The following is a 26,961-nucleotide window of genomic DNA, read 5'->3' on the forward strand; positions in this document are numbered from 1 at the left end:
CTACTGTATTCATACATATAAGTTTATATGCTAAATGTACAGTGTATTTCATAATGAAGGATGTATCTTATTACAGATCCAAACTGTAGTGCACTACTCTTCAGTATAGGACAGATTTATCACAATTTACTTTCCACAGCAGGCAAGTCAGATGATGGAAACCCAAGAGGAATTTCAACAGCCTGGGGTCAATCCTGATGCCAGTGAAATCCTTCAGGTTAAAAGGAAAAAAGTACAGACAATGAAGAAAACCATGTAGAGGTCTTTAAAACATATTACTGCATGATCCTGTGCTGTTCACACGTGACTTAATTGCAGTTAACTTTTACCCATAACCTGTATACAGTGTAGTAATAGACATAATAATCCAGAAAACCAGATTATGCAAAGACATGCAAATATTTTGAGATAATATCAGCATCTGATGATTGTTTTTGGGGTTGTTTATAATAGCTTATGCATTCTTGTATAAGAATTAGCAGGATTTGATACATTGTGCAATATGAAACTTCAGGCTGGTGCCTTATGTTATTCAATGGACGTCTGCCTATGTTAGAATGGTACAAACCAGGGGTGTCCATCCTTGGTCCTGCAGAACCTACAAGTAGCTTTATAGGTTAATTTACAGACTGGCAAACAGGGATTTGGAATGCTTGCTAATGTCTCCTTATTAAGCAATGCATTGAGCCAGTTAAGTCAATGAAAGCTCAAATGAAATGAAAACCAGAAGACACTATTCAACTACAGGACAAGGTCTGCAACTCCCTGGTATAAAACATATTCACTTTCAGACTGGGTGATAAGTTAATAAAAACCAATGCCATTATAGACCTTCTACAAAATGTTTTCAGTGTGCAAGACTATGTTTTCTTAGTATCAATGGAAGGATTTTTGGAAAATTTGGGTGAAGAGAGACCCTTTTCCCCGTTATGCTTAACATTATTGTGTGACTGACAGGTTCAGTTCCATGAGTTCTTGAAAGCGTTTGTCTGTGAGAGGATGGCACCCTAGCTAAATATTTTCTCCTGGAAGAGCACAAGATTGTTTACAACTAACAAAATAAAGATTTTGCTTCAATTGCTCTTGTTTTTGATATGTGATTTTTAAGCATTTTCACCTGTTGAAAATTACACTCATAGATGGAAATCTGCACTACTGTATTTTTCAGAAAAGGTCAGAACAACATCCTATAGCTTTCCAACTTTCTCGTGCAAACAATCTGTTTAATTCACAATTTACTTTTCAATTTATTTTCTGCATCAGTTCTTCCTATTTGCTTGTCACATAAATTAGTCTTTTTGGGGTGGAGCAGTGGCTCTGTTGCTAAGGATCTGTGGCTGTGGCTGGAAGGTTGCCAGTTCAAATCCCTCAGTTGGCAGAGGAATCCTACTCAGTTGGGCTCCTGAGCAAGGCCCTTAACCCCAACTGCTCCAGGGGCGCTGTACAATGGCAGACCCTGCGCTCTGACCCCAGGCTCTCTCCCTGTCTGTGTGTCTGTGTCTCATGGAGAACAAGCTGGGGTATGCGAAAGGATGAACTCCTAATGCAAAAAAATTGTATAGGGCTAATAAAGTAGTTATGTTGTTACGCTAGTAAACATCCCCTTGTAATTCAAAGTTACGTTTGTAGCCATTTTTCAAAGGCATTCTATAATTATATTTGATTAGATATGAGAAAAAAAGTTTCATCCAGATTATGATGTGTGTCACAAATTCTTTTAAGATGGAAAGGGATTTTCATAATAACAAGTGCATCCAAATGCAGGTCAGAGTAAAAAAAGCCGTTAAATTGAATTAGATTAAAGAATAATAATTTTTTATTACTGAACTGACGTTTCTTACCTCGACTATGAACTTTGTAATGGTGTATCATGCCGCGTGCCTGTTCCTTGTCGGGATGGGCTTCGGCTCCCTTGTGACTCTGAACAGGATGAACCAGTTAGAAGATGGATGGATGGGACCTGTGCACAAACACTGGAAAAAAAGCAAAACCAAACCATCCTAAATGATTAGGCTGCTTTGCATTACTTCTCTGTCCATCGTGATTTCTTTGCAAAGGAACAGTGTGATACATCAGTGTAGGGAGAAAATTAGATGATTACATGTTTTTCACCTGTATCAAATAAATGATGACCAAGCCATACAGACTGGATGATTATTTTAAAAACGTCAGTGCTTGAAATCAGATTTTTTAATTAGCCTTAAATGGTGCAGGGAAATATGTGTGGTTTGATACGGTCCTGGTGGGGCTTCTTCTTAGAGCAGAACAACCACCTGATGGATTGGAAGAGGCCGTTCTGCCAGTCGAACTCACATCCCACTACACTCTGGGTAAAGATGTGCCTTGTTCTCAGATTCACTGTTTCCACTTGTGTCCTCTTGTTTGTGTTTTAATGTTCATTCTGCAGAAATCCACTAAAGAAAGGAAATTTTAAGCAGAGGCCTCACTGATCTATACTGTACGTAGCTTTCCTGCCCCTGGAATATTGAATAGTCGATACAGTCAGTGAAAGAGGCAATTGTTGATCAAACGTTGACTCTTGTTGCGTCATCTTCTGCAAACTCATACTGGACTCTCCCCAACAAACATTTGACTAAAACAAAAAAAATCAGTTGTGCATTATGAATTTAAAAGTGCTTACACACAACTCGCCGGCCTCACCCATACAAGACCTTCTACAGCCATCACAAAAAATAGCATGGGAATGCTAAGAAAATGAGAGAATGAGTTTACTATTCTTTCAAAGATTTTTAAGCAGCATCTACAGTATAAAAGCATCTCAAAGCACTGGATTAGAGTGAACAAAATGTCTTCGAACAGCAGTCTTTTCAGGGATTTCAGACCACTGTGTTACGACTATGTTAAAACTGCACCATGTATGCCTCTTGGCAGTATACAGTCAGAATCAGCATGCAGTATTTTACCTCCAGTGGCATTTCTTCAGTCAGCACTACCGTTGTGTAAAACTGGCTCTCATGTTCTTGCTTTGAAATGAACCATATCGCATTAACAGCTGCTAGACTAATGAGGAAAAAAAAAACTATCAATGCTAAATGGAGCTCTGAATGCGCGAGTGAAATTCAATCCATTACATTCTCACTGTGCCGCTATATTGTTGCTGAATTAGTATCAATAACAACATAAAGCAGTTTTATATAGTATGTCAGGAAAGAAAGCTATTTTGTACAGAAACGCCTATTAAAAGACAAAAAATCCTCATAAGAAATTATTATATATACCATATTCTTTTGCTGTTCTTCTTGACAAATACATTTTTCACAGTTGGACTTATCGATTCTTGCGTGTCATCCAGACACATGTGGAATTAAGTAGAAGAACAAAGGTCAAAAGTGGGGAAAAAACACTGCTGAAAAAACAATGCTGCAAGAAAAACTGAAATGGCAGTGCTTACTGTAAATCATTTCCTTTAGAAGCACTAAAAACGAACTGGAAAACCTAGAAATATTATCAAGAGGTCAAACCTGAACTTTATCCATTTGTTGTACTGTAAGAATTTGAATGACAAGGATAAAAAAATATCCTTCAACAGCCTTCATCAGACTGTAGGAGAAAACACCAGGCAAACTGAAGAAAAACTGACCTGGGCAAAAGCAGATGCAGCTTTGAATTTCGAATTGAAAATTTGTATTACCTTAATTTAGTCTGAAGTTAAAAAACACAATGATTCATTTCTGAATGTATTCTTCCATACACGACAGAAGGAGCAGTATTACATTCATTTTCTTGCAACTTATACCATTATGTAAAAATAAATAAAATAAGGCATACCTTTAATATCAAGAGGACTGTACTTATAAAGAAACAACTTTCTAAGAAGTGAACAAGACAAAGAGGTCTAAGATGAAATTTTAAAAGCAAACCTTAGCAGTTTGGATTGTTCAGTTTAGCCTGCACATGTTGGCACTGGAATTTCTCAGAGAAGACACTGAAGAGTATGGAGGACTGAAGCTATATTTGCAGAAAAGTTTGATATAGCATTTCATGATTGTTCAAGTCCACCCACAAAATTTTCACAATAAGTATGTTCATGAGGTTCAATATACAACAAGGCTAAACCAGTCACCTGGATTTTATTAAAAGCAAAAAGAATAAAAATATACACTTTTTTTTGTACAGTCCATCATATAAAACTTTTTTTATAATACATTTTCTCATCAGTAGCATGCTGAATGATTAAATAATACATTCAGTGTTCATGCAGATACACAGTTGGTACAGCATACTCTTTGAGCTATTTGTGAAGATGAGCATTTCAATTTAACTAAATCTATGATGATGGCCCTCAAGCATTTTAGCACTCTTCCTTGCCCAAAATGAAAACTTCCATAGCCACATCAACATACATCTGTAAACTCTTCTTCACTGATAGGCAAAGCTTCAGGATTTGAAATCAGACAGATATTACAAGATGGATAACTGCAGAATGCAATTATAATGTTTTATTGCAAACCGAAACAACAAGGTGCAAAGTTATAAATTTGTCATAACTTCAACACTAAATTAAGCTCCTAAACAATTCGGTCCTTGAAATAAGACAGAGGAAAGCGTTTCCTAGGCTATGCAGTGATGGAACACAATATTCAATTTCCATCAGTTCTTTTATGAAGATTTAATGAAGAATATGAATATTTAATTAATGATGGAAGTATCATTTAATTTATTGACTTGGAGTTCTGCGCCACTAGGCCTAAAATCAGCTTTCCCTTTTATGACAATTATCAACCTCTTCATGTTAATTTTTTAACAAGAATATGGTTTTTGATGCCCTGGTTAAAAGCTGGAGCCTCTAAAATAGCTGCAGAATCACAAGACATTTATGTGCACAAGATACATATTTAAACTCGGCTCAATCAACCTTCTCACCCTACATAATACTGTCACAAAAACTCTAGTAATTTTGGCGTGTCCTACTCTTGTAGCCAAGCTTAATCCAGTGTTTCACACCTTGTGCATAAACGCATTCCTTATGCATTTCTTTATTCGTGTACCGTTTTCTCTGAACAAAAAAAAATATTTTAAAAAATGCTGGTAACTTGGATACTTTACACACTTTGATTAGCTGTAAAACTCAGGGCAACTTCTCAAGTAAATACATGTTTTGTAAGGATGTTGTTTTCGTTTAAGCTGTTCTGACACGGTTTCTCATTTTCAGTTTTAGTAGCAACTGTATGTCCTAAAATGCATCTGATGTTTCTTCACTGGAAAATCTAATGTGGGGGGGTTTGGAAGACCACAGGCAAACAGCAGCATATGTTTTACCCTCCCATGAGAAAAGAGCCAAGAGAGGCTTCAGGGACTGCGAATGATGAACTACACACGTGTTCCTGTCATACAATATCAGCAGCCATGAAAGTTCCAAAAAAGCACTTTGAACTCCAAAGAGAGAGAGAGAGAGAAAAGAAAGTCCCTCTCCAGAAATAAGGCACCAGTCTGTTGTTCGTGTCGGTGGCTCCGGGCATCCTCGGCCCCCAGGCTCTCTTCACGTGTACTCTGATTTCCTGATGTAGTTGGAGGGGACATAACCCCGCCGGCCCTCCACCTCCGCCAGCCACCACTCCTGGTTCCCGTTCATGTCGTGAAACTCCAGGATCTTCACGCGCTGCTGGGCAGATATGCTCAACTCGTTGGCACAACGGGCAGTGAATGAGTAGATGGCATAGTAAATCTGGGGGGGAAAAAGCAAACTTTATAGAGCCTCCAAATTGACATGAACAAAGAGGCAGGCACATTAGGATTCCGTTTGTAGTACAGTGCACTGGTGAATTTTGTTCCTTATACAGTATATAGCTTTTGACCTGCTTTTCAGCGTCTATCTGGAGAAAAAAAAATCCTAGCCTTCTGATTATCTTAAGGAGATATTGTGGTCTCAAAGGTTTATGGATTTTATATCTTAAAGCTTTGAACGGTAACAAGGACAACTGCCTTTTCTTGTTATTATTAGTTTTTGAAAGCATTCTGGAACTTTGTTTTGCATAAGAAAAATGTCTGATATGCAGAGAGGGCACTTTCAAATTGATCTTTTCAATTGAATATATTAAAATTCAGTCAATAATCCATAAATAGACTAAAAATGAAATATTTCATACTTCTTCACACATAACTACTGCTATTATGTCCTATTTTCGGGAGCAAAGCTCACTCCAATGGTGCATAGCAAGAGTTAATGTGCCTACGGGCTGGGGTTATGGAACTGGGGAGTTTGCACTGTTATTTAAATTTTAAATGTAAAATATACAACTCCAGGAGAAGACACCTTTTTTAATCACTACAAATTTAGCTTTGGAAATGCGATGAAGTAAACAAATGTTTCTGGCTCTTAATAATCACTTGCAAATGGAAAGGTTAGCACTGTGTCAATACAAAATGTGGGATAACATGCTCAAGAAACAGCATTTCTTGTTAGGTCTTTTCACAGGAATTAGAATCAGCTAATTTGCTGAAATACCTATACTCAAAAAACTACAACACCATACTGATACTGTTACTCAATAGGCTCAGCTGAAAGCTTGGTATAAAAACATTAATTTTCTCAGAATCAAATAATTCACTTTACAATGAATTATCTCTTCTTTTAAAAATTGCACAATTAATTGCAAGCCTACCTGATTTCCATCAGATTCACACTCCTTTTCATGATTACTTTCCAACTTCCTCTGGTCAGGCAACCCACAATCTCCATTCCTTCGGCTAAAAGCCGGATCCGTTTCAATGTACCTATCCACCTGCGCATCGCGATATGAAATATTTGTCCGGACATTTTTTTGGGAGGATCGGGAGTCCGTTTCAGAGGCCGAATCTGAGAGATCCCTCTGACCGTAGTGTGTCCGGTTCGGTGACGGAGTCTCTCTGTAATTGCCTCTCCTGGAAGAGCAGCTCTCTTGAGGGGTCAACTGCGAGGAAGCTTGGGAGTCCCGTGATGAGACCGAGTCTGCGCCGGATTTTTGGGACTGCAAAGTGGAGAATGTCACAGAGGCGCTCTCCTGGTTGAAGGTTAGGGTGCTGTTACTGTTCTGTCGCGAGAAAACCGGCGAGGAGCCTCCGTAGCCCGACTCGGTTGACGAGTGGCTCCCTATCGAGACGTCAGACTGGCTTCTCCGAGGGTTGTACGGCTTTAAGAAAGAGCTGTACACAAAGCCCTTGGTGACTGGAAAGACAAGAGAGGACAATATATTTAAAACTTTCGACATGTTTTCCCCATTATCACCTTGGCGTGTCTAACAGCAATTTTGGAATACATCACACCTGTGATTGCAGAGTAATTATTTTGGACACCCTTAGCCATGCACTGCAAGTTCACATTTGAAACCGAGAACATTGTGCTCTAGGAGCTACTATACTACTATACATTACTGAATACATGTAAACAACCTGTGATAAAGTCACTTACTATTTTATGCTCTTATAAGATGTATGCTTATTTTAAGATTGAGACTTCAGGTGAGCAGTGCGCAAACCAGTAAGGACAGCTGTTCATGTTCCACAGCTGAAACCTACCTCCATTGTCTATAAGCCAGCGATTCTGACTTCCCATGGGGTCTTGCTGCTTAATGACTCCAACAATATCACCTTCTAACACAGAGACATCCAGGTCTTGGGCTGCGTTGAAGTTCCTCTCAGCTTGATACAGCTTCTCTGGGGGATACTTTGAAAGCAAACCGGCTCGCTGACTCTCAGTCTGGAGTACATAATTGGGCTATGGAGACACAGAGATGCAGAAAGTCCAGTTATGACCAGGGGAGGCTTTTCTTATTCAAAAGAAGCTCTGCTTTGGGGTATTTAGTAGTTTATGTTGATCTTACAAGCTTATGGTCAACTTTAAACCTTCCTGCCTGGTGGAATGCAAACTAAAATATGGAGAGGTGCACTTAAAGTAAACTTACAAAATAAACTCCTACATACAGTGAGCTTTTGAAATACACAGATGATACAGTATTTTGTTTATCATTTTAAATTGAAAATAAATTAGAATATTGGATATACATTGGAATATATTGGAAATAAACCACCATTACAAAAAAACAAAATCTTAAACAGAAACTCATATTGACTTCATGTGTCAAGGTTTTAAACACTGTCACTCACCGGCCCCTGAAGCTGCTTTTTGGAGGACTGTCGCTCCATGCTCTTCCTCTCAAAGGGTTTCCTGACAGCAGGAAGGCTCTCTGGGAAGAAGCTGAAACACTGCAGCTGCTGCAGGACCTGTCCATGTGCCTCCTGGAACAGGGCTATCAGGTTACCTTCAGTGCCCCCTATTCTAGAGAGCTATGAAGAAGCAGACAGGCAAGGTGCTGTTAAAGAACTGCATCTGAACTTACATGCTACCTGGAGCTTAGAGAACATCTTGGTTTGCCGTGCAATCCTTTTTCCATTTTTTTTTCATTATTAAGAACACCAAACTCATAAACACATGCTGATAATGCTGTTTTTGCCATGACTTCCCACTGATTATTATTCTATTTAGTTTTTTACAATCCACTGTAATGAAAGAGAGTAAAAACAAATATTTCTGTCACTTTTAGATTTAAGAGACGATGTTATATGGTGCATGAATATTAAGTAATATGCTTGTCAAGATCCCTAAATCATCTCGTTTATGAGAGTTAACATTTTTGTGGTACCATTTGCTCATATTTTGTTCCCACATTAATAATAATTTATGTGCGAGTGTGGACATGTGTTACCGTTCTTGGTTTTACTGCCAAAGGCAGAACTTATCACCTGCTTTCTCCCATAATAGACTCTATATATAATTTAATTTATTTCTACACTGGAGAGGATGCGTGATGTTGCAGTTGATTTATACACAGGCCAAAATAATGATCTGTGCAAAACGTTTTTGCAGGGCACTGAATGAATTTTGGTACTATCCATACACGATGAAGCCAATTAAACCTTTAAACTCTAATAATAACCAATATGAGCCATACTGTACAAAAAGACTCTCAATAGTACTTAAAAAACAATTGCTGTTGTGATTAAGAAATACTTATTGTACTGTAGTATATACTTTTCCAAGAGCTGAGGATTTTTATTCTAAAAATGCAATCATTTCTTAACTGGTATGAAAGACTTGGTATGAAAATGGTCTTGTAATGATCGTATTCTCATCTCCATTAATAATAAAACTCCCAACTCCTCTCGAAAGCTGTATTGCACTTCCTCTATGTCTCCACAGGTTCACTCACTCACCTGCAGGAGAGGCTTGAGTTCTCCCAGAGAGAGACGGACAAACTCCTTTTGAGCCATCGCAAAATTGCGCACACAGCTGGTGAAAAGCTCCTCTGCACAGCAGTGAAATTTGGGCAGCTCATCCAGGAGCTGGGCATTGAGTGCCTCGTAGTTGTTGCGTGCCGACTGCAGCTCCTCCTGCATCTTCTTATCCTTGATCTTCTCGGCCCTCTCTTTGCAGTTATTGTAGTCCAGCAGTTTATCGAAGCGCTTCTGGATCAGTTTGTGAGGGCCAGCGAACATCGAAAGCAGCTGATTCAGGGGAGTAATGACTAAATTCTCAGTCCTCTCCTTCTGTTAGGAGACATTGATAGAGAGGCTCAGTTTAAAAAACAGTTTCAAAAACTTACACACGACAAGTTTGCACACACAAAACACATCAGAATCTTAAATTACTGCTGTTTAATGCAAGCTTTCCCACTAGATAATGAACTTTTCCACTGATGTTGCAGAAAATATTTTACCACAAAACAAGTTTCACTTTATTTGGATTGCATCATCAAACCGTTTCATTGTAATGGACTTACAAAGTTTATGAACTGTTTGTCACTGATGCATCGATGAGCCTTTTGAAATCGCTCTGGGTCCATTTGGTTTCTGTCAGCATAAATGTCGCAGAAACTGATAGCTGCCAAAACCTTAACTGATGCAGATTCCTGGAAAAAAAAGCACATTAGTTGTAGAACATTTGGAAAAAAATATAGTGGAATTCTGTAAACCCCCCCAAAAAATTCTATTCAAATCCCTGGGAAAGATATCTGAATATGCAACAGCCTGCAACATTCTGGTTACTAATGTTTAATTCTAGTCTTCATTTTTCTTCAAGTATGGGCGTAACTCATACAATTCACAATTAATAAAATTCTGAATTTTAACTAAGATTATGCCAACTGTTGCCACATTTTTCACTTGATAATACAAATACATTGATCTACTGTATGTAAAGGGAAGCACTGTCATTAAAAACTGACAGACTTCAGACTACAAACTTACTTGCCGCCTTTAGCAGAGGTTCTACAATAATCGCTGTCTTCGTGCAAAATGACAAACATTAATCACTACCATAAATAACTGAATGAATGCCATGGTCCACCATGTGCCAAGGTTCAGTCTATTACTCTTGTAGGTACCGGTGACAAAGTTTGCAGCTAAAAGCACTCAAATGGTGACTGATTCCAAGGAAGAGGGAAAAGCTCAACAGAACTGCTAAGCATCACAATCCACAACTGCTGTTGTTCAGACAACATTGAAAAATGCAAACATATCAGTGTTTCATAACTATCCACCATGCTTCCAATGAACCTTGTACATTTTTAGTACTCTTTATTATGTATAACTGTTAATAAAGATTATGGAGTTCTGCTTTTTTGGCTTCTTCCTTAATTACTGATACAGAGAGTGTCTATTTGAGCACATTATGATCTTCAGAACTTTTGTGCCTGTACTAATCACAGTGTTAGCTTTATCTGGATTGATTTCTAAAGGCACAGTTCTTGCTGCAGAGTGAATAGACTCTCACCCGTATATGCTGTAGATACAGAGAGATGTCTCTGATAAAAGACTTGATCAGTCTCTCCTGCATCCGGAAGTTCTTTTCTGCCTCATCAAAGGCCTCATCTTTAATCTGTTGAGGAGAGCAAAATCAGGTTAAAACAATGCTATGTGGGTAACCCAGTAGTAAACATGGGGACAACACTGACTTTCCAATATGAACCGCTCTTTCAAAATGGGGAAGAAAAACGTGTTTACAAAATCAGACTGCAATTTCATCAAGCCAGGCGTGTAAACACTACAATAAAAATTGTCCAAAGTGCACTTGTATTGTAATATGTTCTACTAATCACAATTTAAACATGGCTGGTCACAGACACTTCCAAGTAATTGTAATATTCCAGGAATTTCTACAATTTCCACTAATTTCCTCCGCTTTTAAGTTTAACCATCCAACCAGGATATGTTTAGTACCTTTTCTGTGTGTATCAGCACAACATAAACTAACATGCAAATGATTCTGTAATATGTGACCACCAAATAATTTCAACTTTATTTGTATAGAACAAGCTATTAACAAACTGCTGTTGTATTGTTAACATAGCACCAGACTGCCGTGGGGAATAAAAGTGCAGACGCATGGGGAATGCAATGCAGGGATGAGACACAGCAACAGGGTACCTGGGGCGAAAACCCAGTCAGGTGCTTCAGGTGGCTGCTGACGCGGTTGGACTTCTTGATGATGGAGTGCATACTGAGCTTGGAGATTTTGTCAATCAGAGTGTCCTCGTCTCCCTTTCTGTACTTCACAACTGCGGAAGACACCAGAAACCACTCGTTCAGGACCTCTCTCTTCTAGCAGAGACTGCACTTGTTTTACTGACTCTGGGGAAAACATCTTCTGCTGTGCGTGCAGTGTCTATGGCCTAGTCAAGACGGTATGATTTTTATATCACAGCACCCCAGAGTGCTGCTAAAATAAAAACAACAGACACAACATGTAGATAAGGAGTGTTGACATACAGTTCTCAGAGTAGAAGTGACTGGCGAATTTATAACTGTTTCCATGAACAAGAAGTGTAACAGGAGAAAGTCCCAATTCTCCCTGACTGGTACAACGTGGCCACTTCTGCAAACCAGATATGTTAAACCAAGCCATCAAATTCACATCCATAATTAAACACCTGGGCTCTTTAATAAACATTTAAAGCAAGCAAAGAGACATGTCTAACTTTTTCTGAATGGATCTGGAATTTGTTTTTAGTTTGTTTTTTTCCCGCCTCGTGTCCCGGTCCTTACCCAGGTCTTTTCTCCGCTTGTACTCGTTGATGTTGACATTGATCTCCTTGACGGCGAGCAGAGCCTCGGCCAGCCGCTCCCTGTCGTGATGAGACTCCGGGGTGGCGCTCAGCAGCTCCATCAGCAGCAGGGGGTACCGCATCACTCTCTGCACTGGCTTGATCAGGAACGAGCCCACGTTGATGTAGTTGGTCTTTCCCCTGTTTACAGGTAGAGGGTGCCATCGCGTTACTTTAATCTTAAAGATTGTTTGCCTAATGTGCTGCATTTAGAGGAGGAGTCTATGGCTACAATGCTACCAGCTGCACCTTTCTCCAAAGCCAGCTATAAACACAGTACAGGCCACCCTACAATAATCTGAGAACTCGCACTCAACTATGATTAGGGCTGTATACAGGGAGTCCTTAGTTTATTGGTTTTAAGACACAAACATGTGCAATGTTACCTACAGAGTATTAAGGCAACACAGATGCAGGGTGACCTAGTAACATGTTATGGCAAAAGCATAAAACAATGTTAGTTTCTCTTTCACTGCATTTAGGTTCAGGTTAAATTAAACCTTTCATCTACAGTACCTCCCAATTAAGACCTCCAATCCTAACACCTCAAAGTGATTTTCATTTTGGTAGAAAGAAGCCACAATTCGACATTTGAAACTTGCAGTTGGTTCAATATTGTTTTATTATGGGCCTTATTAAATTAAACTAAGGATATCACTGATGCTCAAATTAAAACACTGAGAAAGTATGTTATGTTTTCTACATTATTCTTTTCTACAATGAAAATAATATTTTGGAAAAGTTAAAATAATTTAGGTCTGAATCCAGTTTTTAAAGCAAACCACAATTTTTTGTTTTGAATATTATGAATACTGATACTTTTTCCTACATAGTTTTATCTATCATACTTTCTATTTTCAAGCTGTGAAGATTTGGAAATGTATTTTCAATTGACACTGACCTACAAATGCCTTGCAAGTTTGCATGATACAGTTACTTAAATACAACAGATTAATTACTTCTGTTTTGAAAAATACTCCAGGAATTTTAATTTGCAAACATTATCCTGTCCTACATGTGACAAAAAGAGGATGAAGCAATTCTATATTCTTCCACTAGATGACACTCTGGAAATGAACAACATCCCAGTACAGATATGAGAACACTTTTGTGGATCTGCCTTCAGAAAACAAAAAAATCTGGGAACGCTCACGAGCTTAAAACCCACACCAAGCATCGTAAATTTGACAGCAGTCAATGACTCAAGCCTTAGGTAATCCTAAAGAGAGGAGGAACAACCAGCAAACCAAACAAAGTGGTTAAAAATGGTTAATGAGAAGAGCATGCAGTCAAGAGCAGCACATGCAGACACTGGCAGACTTACCACTCGCGATACACAGCTCTGTGAGGGGAAGGGAGCCATCGTGTGGGGAAAGGAAAAGAAATGGAAAGAGTTAGAGCACCTTTCCCCTGACAAACACCGTTGTAAGACAGGGGGGTTTAAAGTTGATTAATCACATTGATGATTCCAAGCTGTTCAGGCCAATTAAGGTGTGGTCTGAAACACACAAAACCTGAAAGAGTGATGTGATGAGATGGCTCACGTCAGAGCTCTTGCACAAGGCCTTCTTGGAACATCTCTTATTCAGGCAGTGATGTGCCCCACCTGTAGCCTGCTCGGCTCAATCAGTAATAAATCGTCTATTGTGTACTGCTCCAACAGCGCCGCAAGCAAACCTCTTCTGAAAACCTGTCACGACTTGAACTTATACTCACTGCACCTTTCTCTCACTTCACTACAGTGCAGTGTGGGTTAATGGTTACCTTTGTTGTTGGATTTTTAGTGTTTGGTGAAAGTACAAATAAACATTAACCAAAGAAGTAGGCCTGAGTGTTCTAGAACATGTTACCCAGCCATGCATTTGAAAGCAAAACCTGACATCTTTCAAGAAATAGGTGAGATCTTCGGATTAGTTAGCTACCAGCAACCAAATGAGCTACAGGTCCCGACTGGCCTCTCTGATCCTCTGAAAGAAATGGGGGGAGAACAGAGTGCCATCACTCTGTGACTCAAGAGGTGGAGAAACTGTTTGCTGAAATCTGTGTTCTTTGAGACTCTACCTCACTGTGAAAATATCATTCCAAAGTAAATCCCATCTACTTTTATTGATGAATGCAGTAATTGATTAACAGAAATAGAATAAGAGAAACTTTCAACGACCATCCTCAAAAAGGTCTAAAAAAGATAAAACCTCTCAAAACAGATGTTTTAAAAAGATCAAAGATTTTAAATGTTTCCAGCTTTCGGATATGAGTGACTCAGAGGCTTGGTAACAGGCACTGGGGGAGGTCCTAACATGAACCTGAGCACAACCCTAAGCCCTATGCCCTGATGGCTATAAATCAAGAATTGAAAAAGAAAATGAAATGTTAGCCAAGACCACACCACTGTATGATTGTTTGGTATAGTATTTTAAGAGCTTTTGATCTGAAAAAGTCAGCAAAAAATTAAAGTTTAGATAGAATTACAATTCCCACTGAGTCATTTGTCAAATTAAAAAAAATCTTCTATGTTACTGTGAACTTTGAAAGTGTCCAGCTCTTGCTTAAAGTGTATGTGAATTACCCTGCTGATGTTAATGCGCTTATAACAATGTTTATCCATTTGAAACAATGATTAATGAAAATTGTGCATGGTGAAGCAAAAATGTATGTTACACATACAAATGTGACATGTTCCCATGGAGAACATCAGTACACACCAATTGGCGCTAGATCAGCCACCGTTTCTGTTCGCGATAGCTTAAACGCATTCTCTGGAGAAGTCCCCATTTTGGTGCCTTCTGGTGTAGACAGGTGTTAGGGAATACATTCTTCCCTTTGTAAGTTGTTCCCGTGGTAGGAGCAATTCATGTCATTGCTCTAACTGCACCACAGTTCTTTAAATAGAGCAGACAAACCACCTGGACATCACAAGCTCTTTCCTCCATCCTTACTAGGATTTTCACTGAGACACACAAACACGCTCAGAGCAGAACTTCTGTCCACTGAATCTAAAACAAATATTGTATCAGCGACACAAGGATACAAACCAGCTGCCCACTGCAGCAAATCAACAGGTAAAAACTACTCTGTAGTAGTAAAACTGGGTTGGGCACATTCTTAACCTAAGAATGTGGTTAAGAATTTTTGATAATGCAAAAACCTGAGGAGATGGACACACCATCGTAAGCATCCCAACCATGCTGCCCAGTGGCTTCATCTCTCCAGCTGCTTTGGCTTTGTACATCAGTATATTTTGACACAACCCCCTAATATATTTGTATGAATGTTTAGATGGGCTTTCTTTTAAAGAAAGAAAAGAGTAAAACCTTCGAAAAGGAGTTTACCTCAGCCTCTCCAGGCACTCCAAAATGTGCTTCTGTATATTTTCGTCTTTCTCATACCCCTCAAGGAGAGAGATCGCATCGTCATGATTCTGACAGTAGACTTTATACACGTCTTCCATCTCTGTCTTGAACTCCAAAAAACACCTTCCTGTCAAATGGAAAACACATTCCTACTTTAATACCCTTATGTATTTTAAGAAAAACTGTACAGCTGACAGTTACAAGCTGAGCAATGGATAATTGGCCACTGAATTCTAATAATATATGGTAAAGAGTTTCTTTCATTTTTCTGCAGCTCTTGTTTTCAAAACTATACTAATGCTGTAGACTTACCATTGATGATGTTTATGTTTTCGTGGCCTAAATCAATTGCTCTGTTGTTATGATTATCAAAAGCAACTTTACAGGGTTATGGTCACCCTTTTCTTTACTCAGACAATGTTACCTCCTTAAAAGGCAATTAATAAATTACACACTGAGGTAAAAGGTAATATGTACTAGAAATTGACTTGTGGGTACAAGTACATACATACAGCTTATTACACAATGAAAGTAAATTAAACATGAATTCTACACTGCAAGAATCAATCAAATTACATTTCATTCTAACTGCAATTATTCTAATTATCCTATTAATTTTCAAGAGAGAAGTCTGGGATGCCTTTCAATGTACAACTTGGAAACAAGTCTACATTTCTGATTCAACTTATAAATAAAAGCTCTAATCTGCAAGGTTTGTTTGTAACTCAGTTTCTGGGGCTATAATTAAGTGAAAGTTAGCCGTGAACAGTGTTTTCAAAGCTTCGGAGTGTTTCAACAAGTAGAATTTATTCCAAGTAAAGGTACCATTACACAGTACTGAAGCACTTTCAAAAAGATTAGATGGCTCCAACAGAAAATATTAACAATAAGGAGTTCACAAATCCTCATTCTTGTGCAGAACAGGAGTTATAGCCATAGCAGGTATAAATTAATTGCTGATTATTCAAAATTCAGATTAAAAGTGTCTGTTTTAGATGAATAATATATATCCTTTGCAAAAAACCTCCTAATGCAGAGTGAACAGCTACACCATGTGAGCAAACATCACATTTTCCTTGAATGTGAACTGCACTTACATCACTGTAATTAAATGTAAAAGTGTGAGCATGAATCCTACCAATGGAGTCCGTCTCTTGCAGGCTCTTATTCAGGCGTTTGGAGAGATCAATCACAGCATTAATATTGCCAAAGAGACCATCAAAGTCAACATTCTGCACCTATATTAAAAAAAAAGATTACAAAAAAGTATAATTAGCATTCAGGGCAAATTATGTTGGACTGAAGCCTTTACTAAGTTAAGATGGACATAAAAGTCATTTACAAAGTCAAAGCAGTGCTGAACTGCAAAAGTATGATGAGACAGATTTTGACATTCTCATGTAACTGATAACGTCTTGCATTTGGTTGCAATTTGCCTGCTTCCTAAAGAATAATGGACAATGTAAAGTACCCCGGGGCTGCATTCACATTACATAAGACAACAGGTGACTTCCCAGAAAAAAAAAGGTCAGTCCACGTTTCAGTCCTGGAAGTACCTGTTTCCTCTGAAGGGGCTCGATTATTTCCTTGACACACATCTGCAGGTCTTTGATGTAATCCACCTCTGTCTGACGGAGCTCCTGGATGACCTTGCTCCTCTTCTCCGTCATCCTCTGCTCCGCGTTGTCCGAGGTGGTCGCCGCGGGGACTGAGTCCAGAGAGGCAGGCTGAGCGGAGAGGAGCGTCATCTCTGGAAGTCACAGAGAGATAGGGCCTTGAAACATCTGGCAGCCCCTTGCAGATGTTTTTAAAATTGCTATGTTTAGGGGTAAAAATGTACTTGTGGTTCTCATTTCACAATAATTAGGCTGTCCCTAAGGATGCTAAGTCAGGTAGTATATTTCAAGCAAAGACGCAATCATCAAGATCAAGGAGCTTTCAAATCAACTCAGGAATAAAAGTTCTAGAAAGGCAGAGATCATGTGGGGTATATAACATTTCAAATATACTGAATATCTCTTGAAGTATGATGAATTTGGTATGATGAGTCCTGGTTTGAATTAAGGCTTATGCATAATGCAAGTCTGTGGGAAGGTGAAGTTGCTCAACACAGGAAATAAAAGTACTCTTTGAACATGGAGATTTTTAGCAGTGAAGCCTGCTCATATCGAAACCAGCTGATAAGAAAGTGTCAACTAAAATTTAACCTGGGTTTCTTAAAGTACAATCAAAACTAATGCTTTCTGATGAAGTCTAATGTTAGCAACATGAGTTTTTCTGCTCTGATCAGCACTGTTTGAACTGGAGTGAAAGTGTGGAATTTCTGGAATGTCACTCCCTGAGAATGCAAATCACCACAGAAGCAAGGTGGTATTCCAGTCTTCTAGCCTCTCCAAGTAAGCATGTTGAGATGGTGGCAGTTCTGGAAGTAAATGTCACCTTAACAATTCTTCAAAATAGCAGCCAACTTAAAAAAGTGACATATAATCACATTTGGGACCATTAAACCGCATGAAGATATAAACATTTTCCATTTATTTTTTTCAATAAAGTGGTTTTCCATTGAATTAAGTAGGTCAAGTAGGGAGCTGCGTCAGCATGTGTAGCCTGTAGTTATTAAGATGGCTAGTCAGACTCCTGGCCTGTGACTTTGACAATGTCTGTGTCGTGTTTGCTCAATACATCTCAACATCTGATGTCAACGCATCTGTTAAAACATTTGTTGAAGTTATAAGTGATAGATTTCTTTTGATACCCAGTACGTTGGTCACTTGGATTTTTGTCACTCTGTGTTATTGTTAGAGATATTTTAAGATGGGTATGAAATTGTATAATTCAATGAAACAAGTCAAAGGTTTACGCCATGCTGAAAAGAAGAAGAAAGGAAACACAATTTATCAGCTGTGGAGCCTTCTTTGTGTGTGAGAGGGTGTGTGCTCTCACACCCTAAGAAGGCTGCATAGCCGAAACGTTGTCTCCATTCTTCTCTTTTCAGCATGGCACAAACCTTTAACTTGTTTCATTGAATTATCCAATTTCATACGCATCTTAAAATATCTCTAACAATAACACAGAGTGACAAAAATCCAAGTGACCAACGTACTGGGTATCAAAAGAAATCTATCACTTATAACTTCAACAAATGTTTTAACAGATGCGTTGACATCAGATGTTGAGATGTATTGAGCAAACACGACACAGACATTGTCAAAGTCACAGGCCAGGAGTCTGACTAGCCATCTTAATAAGCAGAACCTGCCATACATCTGCAGATGCATGCTTTGCAATAGGTTGCAGATGCTGTCTCCATGCAAAGACCAACCAGAGGACATTTCCCTATCTATATAATAAACTTCATCAACACTTCACATCAAAGCCCACACAGGTGGTTTACACTGTGTACAGTAAAGCCAGCTTTTGAAGAATACAATTGTAATGTTTACTGACCGCAAGAGGAAGCCGCCTTATCTTTATGACCTTATGACCTTTTTTGGTTTCAGGTTGATGTTTATGTATCTTTTTTTCCAAAAGTCCTAAATATCCTTTTGTCAAACTCTTGGCAATTTTTTAGTCCTAAATACTTGAGAATGGAAGGTGAAATCCATACGCTGAGAGCTCACCATGTGCTGTGAGCTGCTGAAAAACTGAAGCCTTGGACTTTTACAGCTCACTGGGAGATAAAGCAAGCTGTTTTCACAGCAAGGTGAAAGCTGGAAACCAGTCAGGAACTAGTTAATTGTGTGCTGTTAAACAATAACATTCAATTAGTACTTCATGTGGGGGCTTTTCTGTTTTTTTCTCCATGTAAGATTAGCACTGTGAACACCACTACAATGGATGAAGAAACCATCTTTTTTTCCAAAAATGTTTAAAATCGCATGAGTGTGCAGGCTTTGTAAATAGGATAAGGATCTCCATTTTTTAATATGCATTATATTCTGCTAATCAGACTAACCTCACACTGTTGGTAAAATAAATATTACGTATGGGATGGGTACATCTCCTGTTTTCTTTGTTCACATCAAACAGAAAAAATTGCAGGTTAAGCACAGATTCCTCCAGTCAGAAAGATGTCTAGAACATATACTGTGGAGAAGCAATACAATGGCAAAAATGTTTGGCTATACAGTGTAAACTGTAGAATTCAAATCAAGGGATGCCATGTTATTTATATTTATATCTATGGTTACATCTATATTTATATTCATACGTGTGATACGATTTTCTGTGTACTGTTCTGTTCTAGTTTCCTCTTGTCCGGACTGTGAGTAACTCTTGTATTGTATTGTATGTATTGTACTATTAGTATATAATTCGTTACACTGTGGCTGTGTTGTGTGTGTTAAGCTGCTGTTGCACTGCAATTTCCCTCACGGGATCAATAAAGTATCTATCTATCTGTTAAAATTGTATATTGTAAATTGTATGCACTAGATGGGCGTCATTTACAAACTGTGTACAATTTTGGTAACCACATTACAAAAAGGATATTGCTGCTCTAGAATCAGTTCAGAGAAGAGCAACAAGATCCATTCTGTTAAATCTTGAACAAAGACCACAACGTGACCTGATACAAGTATTCAAGACTCTCAAAGGCAATGAAGCAGTCAACCAAGAGGACTTCTTCAAAATGAAGAGTGAAACATGAACCAGAGGAAACAATTGGAAACTACATGGAAGACCATTTAAAAAGGACCTCTACCGAAAGAGTTGTGAGAGTATGGACCAAGTTATCCAGCCATGTTGTTGAACCTGATACCCCGGCATCTTTCAAGAAACAGCTGGAGGAGAACCTTGGATCAATTAACTATTAAAAACCAAACAGTTGAAATGACTATTGTTTGTAGCCTTATGTTCGTACATGTGTGGAACATCAGACTAACTTTCACTGCGCAAGTATAAATAAAAAACAAAAATAAAAATTGGTATACGTTTACATATTGAGAATATTTTTTCTAAATAAAATCAAACATTTAAGAATATACTTCTGAAAAACTTCCAAAACATTATCTGCATCAAAAGAAGTTTTTCTGCAAAAATGTTAAAAACTGTTTACTCGTAAAGTTATATTAGATGAAAAGCGGAAGAAAGCAGGAATATAAGGCTAAGGAGTCTGAAAGATAGACACTGAGATTAGGTAGGGGAAGATAAAGCGTCTACAAATATGAAAGTCTGGGAGAAAAACGCCAATGGAAATGTGGAATGCAGAAATCTGCAAATGAATGGAGAGATATAGAAAGAAATTAGTCAATTGTTCGATAGGATTGTGAGTCTTTCAAACCCTTTGTTATGATGCAGGCAGGAAAACAGTATAATTATAGTTGGGAGAGCTAGCAATTCATCAGTTTGGAGAGATCTCCAATCCTAACTATGCAGTTTCTCCAAAATGGCATTGCACTTTCTAGAAGAAACGCAATAGATGAAGTCACTGGAAAAATATGATGTTCTCTAGGTGATCCTAAAAAGTCAGAGGGGCCATGCATGGCTATGCTGTTGGATATGTACTTGCGGGTGATACAGATTAAAGCAAGTGAAATAAAGAGAAATACAGAGAAGAGAAGAAAGTTCATAATATTTGGGTTGGAAGGAACTAAAGAAAATTATAATTTTGTGAAAATGGTTTGAAGGTTCCACGACTACAGAAACTGCTAGGTGTCTATGGTGGTTCTGGATGTTTAATTCCACCTGGTACTGATGTTCTGTCCATGGTTAAGGCAAAGGTTCTGACAATGCAGTATGAAAGATATGAAAAGGATTTTAAAATCAGTCTCAGCATGGCATAGAATGACTTGGTAAATGTGAGAAAGTAAGAAGATTTTTAGTAGTGGAAGGGTATAACTTTGCCAAACTGGTTTGTAGGTTAGTAACACACTGTCACAGGTACGAGTAAGATACCAGTCACAGGTATTTAAGAGTTTTAAATCCAGAAAAGGAAGAGTAGTGAGAAACAATAACAGGAATTTAAGATGAAAGGATTACAGGAAAGTGATGTAGAAATTGCTCTAGTGGATAGCAACAGCATACTGATATTTATCCTACAACATCATATAGCATAGAGCATATAACATATAGGTTTAAAATGTTCTAATACTGTACGCTGTGGATTGATCTGTTCATACACTATAAGGGTTTTGTCCATAGTCATTTTTCAATTAGACAGACACAAAAAACACAAAAGGTTACTGTAAATAACAGCTAAGAGAAGCTTTACACAAACTTTTGTGAGATGATTTTAGTGTAAGTTAAACTGTTAACAAAATAATCCCTACAAAGTGTTTTAAAGGGAACATTTTGACTGCATTTTCCAGGATGAAAGGAAAATAGGGTTTAAATCCTTCACCCCTTTTGAATAGTTAAGTTCACTCTAGACAGTGTTCCAGATTTCTGGCCCAATATGTGTCTACAGCAGGAGGGGGCTGTCTGATCCTCAGACCACCTGCCTCACAATTTAATATTTTCTATACAGCTCTCCTTGATTTACTGCCTGCTGGTTGTGTAAACCAAGCATAAGATAAATAAAGGTTTTAATGAGAAAAATAAAACCAACGGGGCCTCCCAAGTGGCTTGGGTAGCGTGGGGTTCATTAGCCAGGACTCCCCTCAGTTCCCAATTACACAGCAACCCCTCCCGAGGGGTGGCAGTCATGTGGTGCTGATGGTGACAGACATGCCTCTCCTCCAATCAACACTGATCCTCCGGTTTGGACTATGGTGCCTGTGATGTGCTCAATTAAGGGTGAATGGCTTTAAAGTGGGAGGAGTCTGTGTACGCTTCCTTATTCTCCCTTGTGCGGTTGCAGGGTTAGCAGCTGCAAGCTGAGATATAAAACAAGGTTTGGGTGGCTATAAAGAAAAGTTACCTGCCAGTTCTAAAATTATAAACATAAAATCAAAAGAATTTACTGAGTTTTCCTCCATAAATTGGGATGGAGATAACCTTTCTTCATGCAAATGGTGATACAGATGTTTAAAAAATGAAACATGCATTGATTTGATAAAACTGAACTTACTTAACTGTATAAGCTTTTACTGAACTGAGACAAACCATACTAAAATCAATTAAAGTCACCTAACTAGATCTAAAAGCAACTTTAAATGCCTACAATTAATATTTCCAATGACTACAAAACCACAATTTCAAACTTCCTTAATTTAACAAATGGTATTTTATTAATTTATAAATGTTATTCCATCTGAAAAGAGTAAATTCCTTATTAAACACACAAAAATGAAAAAAAAGTGAAAATATAATTTATTTTGATTTTTCTATAGTAGATTTTTTACTCCTGGGCTCTATGAAAGATTTCTTAATCCAGTTGTCAAAGAAACACAACGACTTTCCCTTATTTAGGAAACCATTTGACACTAAAATGTCAAAGCAAGACCTGTAAAATGGATAATCTTTCTAGGGTACCTTTCTATTGCCCTCTGTCACGTGCTCCCCTATCATCCATCTTCTAACTGTTTTATCCAATACAGGATGACAGGGGGACCCAGAGTTAACCTTGGTAATCAAAGGGGATGAGGCAGGATATACCCTGGACAGGACCCCATTCCATTGCAGTGCACCATTGACAGAGACAAACAAGCACACACTCAAACCACTGCCAATTTTCCCAGAAGCCAATTAACTTACCAGCATATCTTTGGACTATAGGAGGAAACAGGAGCACCTGGAAGAAACCCACACAACCACGAGGAGAACATACAAACGCCATGCAGATAACAACCCCGAAATTGAACCCTGAGCCCCAGCACTGCAAGGCAGCAATACTAACCACCGCCCTGCCATGCCGCCTCATACTCCACTGAATTTGCTTCAAATACTTCAGCCCTCCATTGAGAACATTTAGCCTACAAGAAAAAAATGTCTTGCTCTGCACTTTTTTTAAACTGCACAATGGACGACCGTCTTCTCCTGTGGAGCACCACCGCTCATGAAGCAAATCTATATGCTACTCAGCCGCTGTCAACATTTTTAAACTCTACTGCAAAGCATAACTGAGATTCTTTTCCCCTCAATGCCAGAGTTTAATCTACAGTCCAGAGAAAACAGTATGGTCTGTAACCTATGGTCTCAGTTCGATCTCAGATCTCTGAGACCAACTACTACAAGACAATGTAAATTTTCATTCAGTGCTAATTTACTACCCATAAAATGTAAAATCCTAGCCTCGGGAAGGAACTTTCATAAACAGAAGAATAGAAGAATCAACTTCTATGAGAGAATTGACACAGAATCTAACCAGATTAAAACTAAAGAATTCACTTTTATAAGCACTTAAGACTATTTAAATGAAGATGTACTGAAGCAGAACACTGAGGCTATATCCTGATGTATACTTCCATTCACATGTGAAAATACTGTATACTGTATATTATACAGTCTGGTGAATAGTTAAACACTTAATCCCAGACATGAACAATAGGATCAGTATTAATGCTGCCATTTACTGGAAATAACTACCTCTGGCATTGTTAGTTTTCTTAAATAGACCACTGTGCGACAGTGTTCCCAGCTCTGGATTCAATAAAAGTCCTAACAATTTCAGAACTATATCATTAAGAGTGGGAGTTAAAATGCTGACGTGTTTCAATATCCTATGACGAGCCGAACTGCTTTTGTACTGTTGACCTTTTCAGTTATTGTGCATTCATTTATAAACAAACTGAACTATTTATTATCACCAACAGTATCCTCAGCACTTTATTGTAAAAATAAGTGAAAATCTACTCTCATAAAGAGACCATCTGTATTAAAGACAATATAAAGGTAATATACAAGGGGAGTCTAAAGATTTTACACCAATCCATTGGCCTGTATCTTCATTTGGTAAGTTCTGCCCAAATTGTTTTTAGATTTAAAGGGGAACTATAGCCCAAGTTTCTCTGACTGGTTATCAAACCTTGGTAACAAAATAAATTAACAGTATTGCAAAATTTTACAAACTACAAAATAAACCGTGAACTTTGTGAAAGTACTGTATAGCTGCCATATTGTTGACTGTTGCCTGGTCTTGGCATAGGCGAGATCGAGAGTTCCCACAAAATATGACATAAAGCTGCCCTTCCTGCTCACTAGTCACTGTAATAGCTAACATAAAGTGATGTATGAGCAAACACGTACAGATTGTGCAGCAGACATTTCACCCCAGAAATGTTCCAGCATGACCTTTGTGTAGAGTCAACAAGTTATATTTGTTGGCGAAACTGCCTCGAAATCGAGAGCAATATTTCTAATGGATTAAGAGAGATGTATTCAAAAGCTTGTTGAGGATGTAAGGGCCGCTTCACAGTACATCACATTTGTTGCCTTGTTCTGAATCACAGAACATGGTGCTGAGCATACCTGGAAACTGTCTTTATTTGTTATGTAAATTGGAGGTTTTACACATTACTGTGTACATTTTACTTTCACTGTGGTTCATCAATGCCATTTCTAACCCTGAAATATAAAAATAGCGTTGCAGTTTCATTTGATACAACTAACCACATCCGTTTAATTGAAGTACACAGAAAATCTCCTCCAACTTTAAAGAAAAACAAAGAAATTGCATGTCCAAGTGCATGTGCAACAATAGTCCTTGGCAGTCCAACTGTTAAAACATCAAAGGTCAGACACTTCTGCATAAAAATGTAAAACAATTATCGGAAATATGGATAACTGCATTTCATCCCCTCTTAAATGTTACTGAAATGACTGGTTTCATAAAGCTGTATTTGGCAAAAGCCGTTATTTTTTTGTACTAGACAATGTTACCTTCCATTTGCTCAAGTCTATAGTGAAATTTGAATTCTAGTTTACAGTATTTAGAAATGAAAATATTTAATTGTTTTGTGACCTTTTAGTGGCTATCTTGATGTTGAAAAAAGATAGCACACCTATACCACGTCATGACTTGTCACCAATCACTACCAAAACTACTGCAGAATAAAAATGAATGAAAATATTTTTATCATAATTCAGATTCCAAGACCAATATAATTGGAACGGTCTCATTTCTCCGCATCTGTTACAGCTACGGTACATAACTTATATTCTATTTAAACATTATTCTACAGACAGTGACTTGACAGTGAAAAAATCGACTATTGTAACTAAGTGATAAAACTTAGTCAACAACTGCCAATCTAGTGTCATAACGTTGCACGCTTTAGAGCAAAATGAACCGCCGTGTTTTACAAACTTCACATTATATTTAAATGTTAGTCTTATATGACCAAAAAAAACAGTATAAATAATTTTAAACAGCTGAAGTAGTAGCAATGCACAACAGCCTTGTTTTCACTAGTTAGCTCTGCCAACCTATTATTATACTGTTTTCTCGCATATAAAAATGTAGATCTTGCATCCTTCAAAGAAGAGCCTTGTTAAAGTTCACACTCAATGAGTCCACCCGGTCGTACACTGGTTTCGAAAGCGGTTTTCTTCAAAGCAAACGTGACTCTAAAACATAAAAAGAATTGCAGCGCTATTCGATGGCCAGAGAACACCATGTAAAAAAAAACTTTAGTTCCATCTGTCTTCTGAAGACTTTTACTTTTTAAAGTTTTGATTTTTTTCAACAATAAGGTACAATTTACACGATTTACAAGGAGCATTTAAAATCTAACTGAATAACTTCAAACGTTTTAAAAGTTACAATCAGCGAAAACTTGCGGATGAAACTAAATTGTATTTTTCTCCATCCTGCGGTACAGCATCGGTTTTAAAAAAAACGAAGGTTTCTTTCGTTACCTGATAGCACTGCCTCAAACAGATACTAGACTATCTCCAAATCCGCAGGTGTAACAAATCCCATTATCTCCCCCGTGCACAAAATGACTTCAAAAAAGAGGTTTTTAAAACTGGAAAAACTCCCTTTGACACTCCGCCACAGTGTATCCTCATTGATCCTTCATTCTTTCAACAGAAACTCCTTGATGAGCATATTAACATCTGAATAGCTGGGAACCACCAGGATTACACACAACTGAGTGGACGCGCTGCTGCGGCGATCAAAGCCCGGAACTGGATCAACGGAACCCACGAACAAGACAACAGGCTGTTTAAGAGTATGGGATTACACGGAATCCTAGACAAGTGATTAAATACACGCATCACACCCATAACATTTGGTAGATAACATGAACGTGCACCCGGACACATATCCTAAATAACAAACCTCTCACAGTGTGTAAATAAAAAAAACCAGGATAATTTAATGTAACTACACACACTTCGCCATTAGAATCACGCCAGACAGCGGTAAATTGTTAGTAAATCTGGTTTGTGTTTTAAGACCTACAAAACCGCATGATCAGTCGCTCGTACGGAATGGATAAGAGGAGCACCACGCAATTCTAAAGCGAGTGATGATCGATCCGAATTTAAAATCCAGTTCCATGTTTTGGCCTTCTTCCCTTACAACCCGACCAATGTCCCGACCCCCAGTCTAAATTCCATGGAGATCTTAGGGATCTTTCACCAAACGTATCTAAACACTGTCACTCCCTGCCTTGTGTCTGACTTGG

General features: G+C 38.2%; 2 protein-coding genes across 11 annotated transcripts in view; one reads left to right on the plus strand and one right to left on the minus strand.

Annotated features, from left to right (window-relative positions):
- nrap (nebulin-related anchoring protein) overlaps positions 1 to 1,081 on the plus strand; it is a 28,179-nt gene extending 27,098 nt beyond the window's left edge. For 6 of the 7 annotated variants that reach the window (XM_006630835.3, XM_015347400.2, XM_069189196.1 and 3 more), the window contains one exon: positions 140 to 1,081. In XM_006630835.3, the coding sequence (XP_006630898.3) occupies positions 140 to 259 (120 nt within the window). In that variant the 3' untranslated portion in view covers positions 260 to 1,081. The remainder of the gene's footprint in view (positions 1 to 139) is intronic. The other variant, XM_015347398.2, reaches the window with a different exon arrangement.
- A 2,993-nt stretch (positions 1,082 to 4,074) lies between these two features.
- dnmbp (dynamin binding protein) overlaps positions 4,075 to 26,961 on the minus strand; it is a 61,931-nt gene continuing 39,044 nt past the window's right edge. For 3 of the 4 annotated variants that reach the window (XM_006630836.3, XM_069189197.1, XM_015347614.2), the window contains 13 exons: positions 17,005 to 17,198; positions 16,587 to 16,686; positions 15,428 to 15,575; positions 13,423 to 13,440; positions 12,040 to 12,239; positions 11,422 to 11,552; positions 10,769 to 10,873; positions 9,777 to 9,905; positions 9,211 to 9,543; positions 8,104 to 8,283; positions 7,516 to 7,714; positions 6,624 to 7,165; positions 4,075 to 5,686 (listed from right to left, as the gene is read on the minus strand). In XM_006630836.3, coding sequence (XP_006630899.2) covers positions 5,501 to 5,686; positions 6,624 to 7,165; positions 7,516 to 7,714; positions 8,104 to 8,283; positions 9,211 to 9,543; positions 9,777 to 9,905; positions 10,769 to 10,873; positions 11,422 to 11,552; positions 12,040 to 12,239; positions 13,423 to 13,440; positions 15,428 to 15,575; positions 16,587 to 16,686; positions 17,005 to 17,198 — 2,465 coding nt within the window. In that variant the 3' untranslated portion in view covers positions 4,075 to 5,500. The remainder of the gene's footprint in view (positions 5,687 to 6,623; positions 7,166 to 7,515; positions 7,715 to 8,103; positions 8,284 to 9,210; positions 9,544 to 9,776; positions 9,906 to 10,768; positions 10,874 to 11,421; positions 11,553 to 12,039; positions 12,240 to 13,422; positions 13,441 to 15,427; positions 15,576 to 16,586; positions 16,687 to 17,004; positions 17,199 to 26,961) is intronic. The other variant, XM_015347613.2, reaches the window with a different exon arrangement.

This window comes from Lepisosteus oculatus, chromosome 4 (assembly GCF_040954835.1).
Source record: "Lepisosteus oculatus isolate fLepOcu1 chromosome 4, fLepOcu1.hap2, whole genome shotgun sequence".
NCBI classification, from domain to species: domain Eukaryota; kingdom Metazoa; phylum Chordata; class Actinopteri; order Semionotiformes; family Lepisosteidae; genus Lepisosteus; species Lepisosteus oculatus.